Here is a 12,686-nt window from a genome sequence, read left to right on the forward strand (position 1 = left end):
ACACCTAACACTATCTTGTTTGAAGGCACATAAGTGTTTAGCAATCACAACAACGATGCCTTGGCACGAAGGCAGATCAGTGAAGTAGAAGACAAGTCTACATGGAGGCCTACTCAAAGCTGACAACTAATTCTAGACAGAAGAACAAAAGTAGTCAGTTAAGAATCGCCTTTGTAATAAATGGTGGTGTAACAACTAAATTTTCATAATTCAGAGAAATATACATTGAAAGCGTTTCTTTTTTAATTCTAAGAAATTTAACCAAAAATGGATCATGTGTATAATTGTAAAATGTAAAAACATAAAATTTCTAGCAGTTGAGATGAAACGACTTGGCAATGCTCTGTGGAAGAGCACTTGCTTTGCATGCATGAGGCACTGTGTCCACTTCCCATTACCACAAAAGAAAGTATTCAAGAATAGGTTTGCCTTTGATTCAAACTAAAGATATAAAGCCTCTAAAAGAAATAGAGGAAAACATTTTGACTCAAGGGGGAGCAATGATTTCTTGGAATCAATGATTTTTCTTAGGAAGTACTAATCAACAACAAATCAGACATCATCAAAATGAGGATTGTGTTCATCAAAAGGCAGAGAAGATGGGTATGGTGGCAAATGACAGCACCTGGGGGGCTGAGATGACAGAATGAGGAATTTAAAGGTAGCCTTACTACATTACAAGCTCCAGGGCAGCCTGAGCTACACAGTGAACCCTGTATATTATCAAGAAATTTAAAAAGAAAACAGTTGTAATGCATAAGCTTAAAAAGAAATATAAAGCACTTTTACAATTTAGTGCAAAAGTGTAAAAAAAAAGACTGTTTACCACAGAAACAATATAAATGCCTAATAAACACAAGAAGAAACAGGCCTGCCTTCACTCAAGAAAGACTACAGTGAAAAGCTGACACACCCAGTAGGAAGGCTGCAATTTACAACAACAGCAACAAAAGTTGTCATATTAAAATTCATGTCTTTATTCTTGGAAATCTGTCTTAAAATCTTGCCCATATCAAATATAAAATACTTTAATTCTGTCATAGCTCAAATCCTGAACATCACATAGAGCACTCACCCCCAAAAAAAAAAAAAAAAAAAAAAAAATGGATACAACATGTAGGCAACTCACTGTTGCTTAAAAATTTCCTATATGTTTATTTCTGCTTGGAATGAATATAACAAGTACTACATTAGGTCAGCAAGATGGCTCAGCAGGCACTCACCACACAAGCCTGATGACTCAAGTTCAATCTCCAGAGCCCACAAGAAGGCAGATGGCGAGAACTAACTCCACAGAGTTGTCCTCCTCTGACCTGCATATGTGAACCCCGACACACCATGCACACATAAACACAAACATTAGAGACTCAACAAGATGTTTACCTGTCAGAAGGGACATCACTGACAACCGGGTGCCTCACTCCGGATCCGTTTTTAATAGAATCCTGTCTTGTGAGCCCATGAGAGCGAGCTTTCTCCACTGCAGGTACATGTAAGTCACCTGAGGGTCCTTGGAACTGGGTCTGCTCATGGAGTTTCGCTTTCTTCTCCTGAGGTGCCTCCTCATTTCGAAGCCCTCGAAGAACCTTTTGATCAGGTTGCTGTGATGGAGTAGACCCACTATTATAAAACCACGCTCCTGATTTAGTGAGGATTTCTTGTTGTTTTCGGCACAAATTACACACCCACATAACCTGCACACAATAACACAGAAAAAGAAAATAAATCTCCCTCAGAATGAAAGACAAACAAAAGGAGAAAAAATTCAAGCCAACAAAAAAATTACATTGTTATACTTCTGCAGTTAAAATGAATTCAAGATTAAATGCTACTATAAATTAAATAATTCATCCTTTCTTTTAATTTTATAAGCACGATTATAATGAAATTACACTGACAGAAAAGCATATCAAAATGATAGTTGTTTGCTTGTATTCTGTAATTATTTATTTATTTAGAAGCATGATGTAGTAAACAGAAAATGAATTTTGGAGTTAGTCAATTTTAAATAGTATCTCCAAAACAGGAAACTAAAATTTTCGGCAAGGTACTGAAACTTTATAACTATAGAACTCAATTTCCTTAACAAATAAGGGATAAAAACAAAATGATAGCATTTCTTATATTTTTAAAATAAAAATAATTCATAAAATGCATGTTACATACTAGATTTCTAGTATGTTAACTGTTAATAGAGTAATAGTCTACCACCAACTATATTATGTGCTTATTTAAAGAGTTTTATTTCTTTTAAGTAGCTATCAATGACTAAAACAAAGCTAACAACACCACTAATTTCAATAAAACCTATTCACTGATCATAAATTGTAATGATATATTTGATTCTTTTACTTTCACATCTACATTTATTTTGGTACTATTCAAAATAGCTAAGTAATGGATCCAATCTAGACATCCATCAAGAGATGAATAGATACAGAAGATAGGTTACATATACAGAACTGCATTTTAATCACCAATAAACAAGAATGATCATGATGTGTGCAGGAAAACAAATGCAGCAGATCTCTAGGCTGTGGAATGAACCAGACTCAGAAAGAAAAATACTACATGCATTCTCTCCTATGCTGACTCAAGATTTAGGGGCGGGACTCTGGAGTAGAACGAGCAGCAGGCGAGGGAAGGAAGAGGTACTAACGCAGTGGGAGAGGCATGAAAGGGTGGGCAAGTGGGAGGGGGAGAGAGAGAGAATATGGAAGGTAGGTAGGTGGGTGGGTGGGTTGGTGGGTGGGTGGATGGATGGATGGATGGCACGCAGGCAGGTAGGCAGGCAGGCAGGCAGGCAAGGCACTATTTAGGAAGAGGACCTGAAGGGAACAGAGAGTGAAAAGAGAGCATAGAGGGGGGTAAATACAGTAAAAGTACCTAACACAACAAATGTGCATCAATAAAACATATTTCCACAGAAACACGAGATAGGCTTGATTTTTATTGTGTTTTTTTTTAATCCAACAAATTGAACCATCTTTACTACTTTTAAATGATACTTCAAGTAATATTAACTATATTCAAATTGTTCCCAAGTAGAATTTGAAAACTTCTTATAAACCTCAATTCTATACCCATTAGACAGAAATACCCCTTTCCTCCCCTATTCCCAACCACGATAACACCTATCTCGTGCTTGACTGGTAATTGAAATATCTTTTTCAGAATCCAGTAATCTAAGGACATTATTGCTGTATGACCAGAAAACCTTCTCTACCATCTCAAAAATCTTTTTTTGATTAATTGGAAACTCTACAAATAAATAAATAAACAGACAAAAATATGTTTGTGAAATGTAAGGTAAGCATATACTTCATATGAGTATGAATTATATGCTTACACTGACTCTCACACAGACTCCACATTTCGAGATTTTTTTCATATTTAAATGACTTCCAAGAATATAGATAATCACAAAAAAGAAAGCCTTTCTGCCTACTAATTAATAACAAAGCAGAAATCAGCTTGTGAGATAAATAATTACCCATCACTGCATCCAACCAAGTAATTTTCACTGAAATAAGGATGTTTTGTAAAGTATCATTTAAATGTTCCATTAAACCAGTTGTATTATATTTATAGTTTGTATCACACAGCATTATAATTGTTTATTATGATTATAATTTTGTTCTTTCATTGCAGGGGGTATATATTCCTTTATCCACTACTGAATTGACTATTATTGTTGGAAGCAAAGACTCTATCTTGTGTTAGCATAGTAAGACCATATAAATCATAGACTACTAAGATCTAAATGCCTACTAGCTTGAAGTCACTTGAAGTAATCCTGAAGGAAATATAGTAAGGTATCTGATACTATAAAACCAAGATTTATGTTTCATCAATTCCCAAATAAGTTACTCATCAATAATATTAATATATGTGCCACTTTTAATTTGTAAATAAGGCAGTATTTTTAACAAAAACACTGTGGTCTCACTCATTTTTTAGTAAACAAACTCCATAGTTCATTTTCTATGATTGATGTGAATAGACATTAAATATAAATATATCCAAATGCATCAACCAATAGTTTTAAAAATCATATTATGTCCAAATGATAACCAAGATATGACTCCTTTTGAGGTGACTTGTGACCAACGCAGATGCTTTCCGACCTCTATTAAAGGAAGGTCCTTTGAAAACACATGAAGAACTGTCGCCGGGCAGCAAATCAAGGGCACTGGCCAGGCAGGTGTTCTCTCACTAAGCTCAATCTTCAACCAGCAAATAAAATCGGAAGTTCAACTTCTCTGTTTGAAACAAATCACTCACTAATCTGTTAGAGGACTCTAAAATTTAGCTGTCTTTGGAATAAGTCACATTCAAGACATTAAAGAATAACTTGATAATTAACAATGGAACAAATGAATTTGCAAGGCAATTATCTAAGTACTGTTATTTACCTCTGTCAAAAAGATCCAAAACTAATATATATTCAAGATGATAGCTTGAAAGAACCGCAGCAAAAGAACCACAGTGCAGTTTAATGGAGACAGGCAGAAAGGATCCTTAATGTAAAATACTCCAAAAGCAACTTATTTTAAGAAATAACCTAAAGCTGAGTGACAGTGCATCACTATAACCCCAGCACTTGGGAGACAGAGAGAGGAGGGTCACAAAGTCAAGGTGAGCCTTCCAACCTGTGGAGTTTGAGCCCAGCCTGGACTACATGAGACCCTTATCAAGATTTTTTTTCTTAAAGGAAGGGTGTGGGCACTGTGGAGAGAGAGGGGGGAAAGGGGACTAAACATAAGAAGAAAGGGAATGGTGGGAGTCAGGAAGGGTGAGAAAGGGTAGCTAGACAACAAATGCAATCACAATACACTGTATAAAAATCTACAATAGTCAAGGGGAGGGAGGGAGGGAAGGAGGGAGGGAGGGAGGGAGGGAGGGAGGGGGAGAGAGGGAGGGGGAGAGAGGGAGGGAGGGAGGGGAAGAGGGAGAGGGAAAGGGAGAGGGAGGGAGGGAGGGAGGGGAAGAAGGAGAGGAAGAGGGAGGAGGGAGGGGGAGGGAGAGGGGGAGGGGGAGTAGGGGAGAGACTTCTTAAGTTAGCTGGTTTATCAGAACAAATTCAGGAGATAGCTGCAAGCTGGCACCATAGTTAACTTATTATATATTCTGAAAGTGCAGTGATTTAACCTCCTAAAATGGGGATAGAGCTTGAAGATCACGGACCTCAAAAATATTCATAGTAACTGTAAGTCTGGGAATCTGAATGAAAACTTAAGGGAAGTTAGCTGATCACCACACTAGTGTGAAGTTCACATAGAATAACTACTTCTCCATTGAGCTACAAAGATTTGGTTTTAATCTATCATTCTAATTGATAACAAATGAAATATTTTTAAAGTATGTGTTCTATTGAAAATGCACTACTGGAGAAACCTTTAGCTGGAGTATAAACAGTTTCAGTACCATTAAGCATGTCACAAGAACTCCCAACTCCCCATGGAACTTCATTTCATGTCTGAAATTGCAGACATATTTAGACTACAGAAACGGGGAAACAAGTACAAATAGTAGCTTTTTCTAAAAGTCAGCTGTCGGCACACTACTTACTCTATGAAAATAATGACACTATATTCAGCGTTCATAGACAAACTTGAAGGAAACTGTAATTTACCATAAAAATGAATTTCAGACCAGAAAATCCCAATTTGTATACAGAAGGGAAAATAACTATTAAAACTAATTCATATTTTTGTGGATTCAGACAGTATATGCCAGACACTATGAAAGGAGCTCGTGAATAAATAGGTGTAAAGTTTGTTGTGAATTTTGAAGAGTAGAAGGAGGGAAGCAAACAAATAAGTACAAACATTGCTCATCTTACACTCAGGGCTATGGAATATACCTATATGCTACAATCACACCGCGGATCCCTTGACGCTTTCTTCTCTGCCTAACCCTATGTCAGGGGAAAAAAAATGAGGGTGCAAAAGATATTGGCAAGATAGCGGGAATCCAGAGGAGCTCAATCACAGCATTACCCACTTTAAGGTATCTCTGTCTCACAATGGGCAGAATTTGTAGGTACTTCAGCAACTACCTATAAGTTATCCCCTCAAGATCGCTAGGGTGGATTTTCAAAATCAGTGTACTGGCATATATCCTCGAGTGTTAAGGCTTTCCAACAGGTCACCATAATCCTTATGTAAGAGACTGCTGGGATACAGAACACAAACCAGAAATATGCTTCATCTGATATCCCTGAGTTAAGCAACAAGACTATGCATGGTCTCCATCAACAGCAAACATGCCATTTCTGGTAATAGATGCATTTATAGGCTAAAGCAAGCTAATGGAATCTTTGGGAAGTGTCTAGGAGGTTGAAGAATGAGCAAGTTTAAACTTGGGCATTTCCCAGGCTGAGTCATTACACTCTTCTCTGCTGGCTACTATTGTGCTTTGAAAAGTAACTCACCAAAACATACCTTGTTTCTCAGTGGTTTATCTGATTTTCTTAAATATGTGAAGAAAACAAGTCAGGCCTACTCTGGTTGTTCTGTTACTTATATCAACAGCATTCAGACTGTACCTAGACTTGAATTATTGCAAATCATAAGGCAGCATTTTTAACTAAGTGTCAAAGCGGAATGACTCCACATTTTGTTTACATGAGTAAACCATCATCTTCCAGGCACACCTTGGGCACAACTGGCCATCTATTTTTGCCAGTAATGACATGTTTGAACATATACAAGATTATCAGAGACACAAGATCTAATCTCTTGACCTGGGACAATAAAAGGAGGGATGCCCCAAGACAGAGATATGGCAGACACACACTGACTCATCACTGGGTCACTCATGAGCCAGACTTGAAATGTACAAACTCCAGGTTCACAGAGACCCTGCCTAAAAGGAATAAGGCAGAGAGTGATGAAAGACATCCAACACCCTGCTGTGTGTCCAGCATTCATTCTCATTTTCTCTCTCTCTCTCTCTCTCTCTCTCTCTCTCTCTCTCTCTCTCTCTCTCTCTCTCTCTCTCTCTCTCTCTCATTCTCTCTCTCTCCCCACCCACCCACCCAAATATCAGAAATACAGAAATAGGTCATTGATCCAGAGGACTTATTTGTCAAACTAAAATTCTGTTGGGTGGTTTAAAGTAAAAACTGGCAATGTGCTACTGTGATGAACAATGTAAAAGGCATAGACAAATACTTTGGTGTCTTTTCTTCGTGGCCCATTCTTAATGATAATGCAATGCTGAGTTCACTCTGAAATACTAATGCACCAGTGAGTGCTAGAGCATCCTGAAGGGTGATTCCTTTATAAGAATTTCAAATATAAAGAAAGTAAAGATACTTGTTGAATTTAACCAAGCACATTGTCCGGTAGAAAGACAATGTCTAAAGAAGAGAAATAGAACACAAGTGATATCAAATACTGGCCTTAACTCTGTCTGAATTCTCCACACTCTCACATCCACATCCATGTACACACAGAGAAGGGGTAGGCTATTTTGTTTTCAACTTCTCTTGTCTATACACCTAATACATTCTCCAAACACCATTTGGCTTAAAATAAAGAACTTTCTCTAAAATAGATCAATTTTAGGACATAAAGAAAGGCCAGAGGACATGCTGGTATCCATGGCCCATGCTTCCAACCCAGGCCATGTTGATGCCTGTGGTCTACATGGATGTCCATGGTCTGTGCTGCCACCTGAGGTCATGTTAATGTCTGTTGACCATGCTGCTGCCAAAGGCCATGTCGATGTCCAGGTACTTGTTACCACCGGAGGCCATGTGGATGTCTGTGGTCTGTGCTCTTGCTGGAAGCCATACTGATTGATGTCTGTGGTCCATGCTGCCAAAGGAGGACATGTTTTTGTCCACGGTCTATATGGATGTCTGTGATTTGTACCGCCACCGGAAGCCATGTTGGCATCCATGGCCTATGCAGCCACTGAGGGCATGTCAATGCCTGTAGTCTATGCTGCTGTCAGAGCCTATGTTGGTGCCTGTGGCATGGCCTGTGCTATAGTCAAGGGCTGTGTTGATGTCCATGGTCTGTGCTGTCACTGGAGGCTTTGTTGAGGTCTGTGGTCCAAGTTGCTGCCAAAGGCGTTATGGATGTCTGTAGTCCATGCTGATGCCAGAAACCACGTGGAAGTTCATGATCCATGCTACTGCTGGCTGTTACAGACAGGGAAGTTTCTTTTGCAGTGATATCAATGACTGCAGACTCATAGTTGAGAATAAGAGACATTCAAGGCTTCTGTGACAATCTCTCACCACCCCAAAACAAAGAAACAGTCTAAATAGGAAGCTATTGAAGAGAGCCCCTTACAAATGTGATGGGGATGCTAAAGTATAGCTCTTCACAGTAGATGGCTCATGGGGGGCCCAGGAGGACGGACCCCAGTTTTCTTTAAGAGGCTGGCCACTTGAGTTTGACCATGCTCCAATGAGCATATGGGCAGCACAAATTGGACTTGGTATATTCCTTCTCCTCTTCCTCCTCTTCTTTTTCTTCTTCTTCTATTTGGGGGCAGGCACAAGGGTGAGGGGGTGGACCTGGGAGGACTGAGAAGTGAGTGCGGCTGGGGTGGATTGTGTGAAATTCTTAAATAACCAATAAAAATATTATGTTGGAAAAAATGAAAAAAAAAACACTCTATACCTCCAAGATACAAACACAGACATACATACATACATACATACATACATACATACATACATACATACATACACAGGAAAAAATAAGTAGCTTTCTTATATACTAATAACTTGCTGAGAAAGAAATCATGGTGGGGGAACCATTTACAATAGCTTTAAAAAAAGACTACAATAAAATAATGTAACCAAAGGTGAATGATTTATACAAGTAACATTTTTAAATATTGAGGAAAGACATTTAAGAAAACACTAAAAGACGGAAAGGGCTTCCATGCTCAGGAATTACATTGTAAAAATGGCTATATCGGGCAGGCAGACAATACAACCAGTATTGCTTGCTGCAAAGTCTGACAACCTGCGTTCAGCCCCCAGAACCACACTAAAAAGCTGGTAAGTGGCATGCACCTACAGATCCAGCACTCCTAAGGGTAATGGAGATGGAGACCAGGAATCACCCAGAAACTCAAAACCTAGAGTAGCCACATCACACAAATAAGGAAGACCCTGCTTCAACAACCCCACAGTTATCCTCTGATTTCCACGTGGATGAACCTGCATATGCACTTATGTGCACATACATACATGCACAGAGAGACATATAGTAGAGTTTTTAAAGGCTACAATAACAAAGGTGGTCGTTAGATTCAACACAATCCCCTTCAGAAGTAGGTCTCTTTCGGAGAGGTAGGACCACCGCGAGAGAAAGAGTAAGGTTTTTAGCTCTTGGCTCTGACCTCTTGGCTTTCTTCTTTGCATTGGTTCTGTGTTTCTTATTTAACAAGATGGTTGGTTACATCTATAATGGAGGCTACTATCTTAGAACAAAACTTTTAAAAAGTAAAATAAAGAAGGCATGTAAAATGAAACAACTGGAGAAATACTGGACAAAGGATTAAGCAGACAGTTCCTCTGCTCAGGCAGATCCCAAACATCCTTCACGAGGGCCTACCCAGGCTAATCCACCCAATCCAACCCTCCACACACACACCACAAACCCCTAGATCTAGCTCAGGTCCCACATTCAGTGCCTTGGCCTAGTCTGTGCCTCCAGGATTCTGCTGGGACACTCCCTTCCTGCCCACAAATTACAAGCCCCTCACATACCACATTCAACCCCTCTGCAGACCCTACACATCATCTGCCAGGGTCTGGCCAGATAAATCCACCTGATTCTGCCCTCCACATACCCTACTGAACCCCCAGATCTAACCCCCAAACTCCAGAATACACACCCTGCATGCCAGACCAGCACCCTGTATTCATCCACATGACTTCATGCCACTTAAGCCACATCCAACTTTTAGTCCCAACCGAGTCCACATACTCTGTGTTCTGCCCCAGTCTGCTCTGTCCATATCATGCAAAGACCTAACAAAATAAATACACATGCCTATAAGGTAAAAGATCTCATTGAAAATATAAACAGTATGAATGATCATGCCAGAATCTCCACCCCCAAAGAAAAGCTATCAGTCCTATAGAAATGTTCACCAATGAGAATTACTCAAATGAGCATCAGGACATAAAATTTTAAAGATCATTAACTACTGAGTAATTTAAAGAAGACACAAAGAAACTGGTCAGTGAACTTAAAGAGAATAAATGCCTGAGTGATGACCAAGAAAATACAAATTAAAGGCTGTTGAAAATGACAAAGACAATCCAGGATTTGAAAATGGAAGTAGATAAAGAGATAGAAACACTGAAGAAGACTTGAAATGAAATGAAGATGGTATTGAAAACCTAATAGCAGAACTAGAAACTCAAACCTTACAATAAGAATGAGAAAAGCAGAAGATAGAATACTGGTAAATAAGCAAAGAATATGGGAAAAAAATCTTTTAAAACACAAGGAAGGATGATATAGGAAAACGGGACACCATGAAAAGACCAAAACTTTAAATTATGGGAATAGATAAGGGCGATCATCACAAGTCAATAGCACAAAGCAGCTCCTCAACAAGACTGTACAAGAAAACTTCCCCAAACTATGGCAAGGCACACCTGGACAGACAGAAGAGGCACAGAGAACACCAAATAGACAAGTCCAGAAAAGAAACGTCTTATCATGTCATAACACCAAGTACACAGAAGAAAGAAACAGTATTGACAAGTGCAAGAGAAAAACAAACACATACAAAGGAAAGCACATCAGAGTAACAGCTGGTTTCTCAACGGACACACTGAGAGCCAGAGGAGCCTGCAGCAGTTCGTTCTAAGCTCTAAAGGACAACGATGACAAACCTGTATTAATATACCCAAAACTATCTGCCACGGTTGAAGGAGAAAAAAAATTTCCACGAAATAAACAGCCTGAAAACACTATATCCAACAGTGCAAACCTAGAGAAAATACAAGAAGGAATATTTTATTTTTAAGAGAAGAAGGAGCATAGCCAAGAGAATGTAGAAAAAAATGAAATTATAACTACAGAAACACAGGGCTGGTGAGATAGCTTGGTGGATAAGAGCACTGGCTGCACTTCCAAAGGTCCTGAGTTCAATTCCCAGAAACCACATGGTGGCTCACAACTAACTATAACCATAGTCCCATGAGATCTGATGCCCTCTTCTGGTGTGCAAATGTACATGCAAAAAAAAAACCACCCATATACATACAGTACATAAATAAATAAGTCTTTAAAAATATTTTAAAAAATACTGAAACACAAGGAACCACTAAGAATGCCACACCAAAATTCAACAACATGGTGAATGCAATTAACACATACCTTTCAATAATAACTTTAAATATTAACAATCTTAATTCTCCAATCAAAAGAAAATGTAACTATCTGTCTGTTGTCTGCAAGAAAAACATCATAACTTTACAGACAGGCCTTAAAGCAAAAGGGTGAATAAAAGTATTCCACGGGACCAGAAATCAAGCAGGTGTCACTATTCTAATAGCTGACAAAGGAGATATCAGAATAAAACTTATCCAAAGAAGTAAAGAAGGACACTTCATTCTAATCAAGGGGACAATTTACCAGGAAGACATACGATCCTAAACATATGTGTACCAAACTCTAGAGTGCCAATTTTATTAAAAGAAAAAAAAACTGTACTACTGGAATTAAAGACACAGATTAACATCAACTCACTAACAGTAGGTCATGGCAATACCCCACTTCACCTAATAGACAGGTTGTCTAGATGAAAAATAAACAGATAAACAATAGAATTAAATAATAATTTGATGTATTCATCAAATGAACTTAACAAACACCTAGAATATTCTGCCCAAACACCAAAGAATATGTATATGTATATATACATACACACACACACACACACACATATATATATATATATATATATATATATATATATATATACACACACACACACATATACATATATATTCTACTCAGCATCACATGGAAGCTGCTCTAAAATAGACCATATCTTGGGGCATAAAGCAAATCTTAAGAAATTCAGAATTTTGAAGTAATTCTGTGCATCCTACCTGACTATAATGAAATAAGACAGAACTGACAGAAAACAAAATCTCTAGTAAGTATGCAAACTCATGAAGATTACACAACACATTATTGAATGATGAATGTGTCAAAAAAAATCAAGAAAGAATATTTTAAAAATTACTGGAAGTAAATGAAAATGAAAATACAATGCAACTAAATCTCTGTAACACATTAAAAATCATTCTATGAAGAAAATGGATAGCTCTAATGCTTACATTATAAAATCAGACAGTACACAAATAAACGACTTAATGATACAACTCAAAATTTTAGAAAAACTAAAACAACCCAAACCCATTAGAGGACAAGAAAAATAACAATCAGAGCCGAAATTCATGAAGCAAAGAAGCAAAGAAAACAACACAAAGAATCAACTAATCTAGAGCTGGTTCTCTGAGAAAGATAAACAAGATTGACAGACCCTTGGTCCAACTAACCAAAGGAAAGAGAGGATCCAAATTAACAGAATCAGAAATGAACAGGGAAACATCGCAATACTTCAAAGAAATTCAGAATATTATAAGAGAATACTTTAAAACCCTATACTACTTTAAGTTGGAAAAC

The 12,686-nt window shown here is 38.0% G+C and overlaps 1 protein-coding gene across 3 annotated transcripts in view; it reads right to left on the reverse strand.

Moving 5' to 3' along the window:
* Rims2 (regulating synaptic membrane exocytosis 2) overlaps positions 1–12,686 on the reverse strand; it is a 473,841-nt gene that overhangs the window by 338,969 nt on the left and 122,186 nt on the right. For all 3 annotated transcript variants that reach the window (XM_059247963.1, XM_059247965.1, XM_059247962.1), the window contains one exon: positions 1,384–1,694. In XM_059247963.1, the coding sequence (XP_059103946.1) occupies positions 1,384–1,694 (311 nt within the window). The remainder of the gene's footprint in view (positions 1–1,383; positions 1,695–12,686) is intronic.

This window comes from Peromyscus eremicus, chromosome 20 (assembly GCF_949786415.1).
Source record: "Peromyscus eremicus chromosome 20, PerEre_H2_v1, whole genome shotgun sequence".
Taxonomy (NCBI): domain Eukaryota; kingdom Metazoa; phylum Chordata; class Mammalia; order Rodentia; family Cricetidae; genus Peromyscus; species Peromyscus eremicus.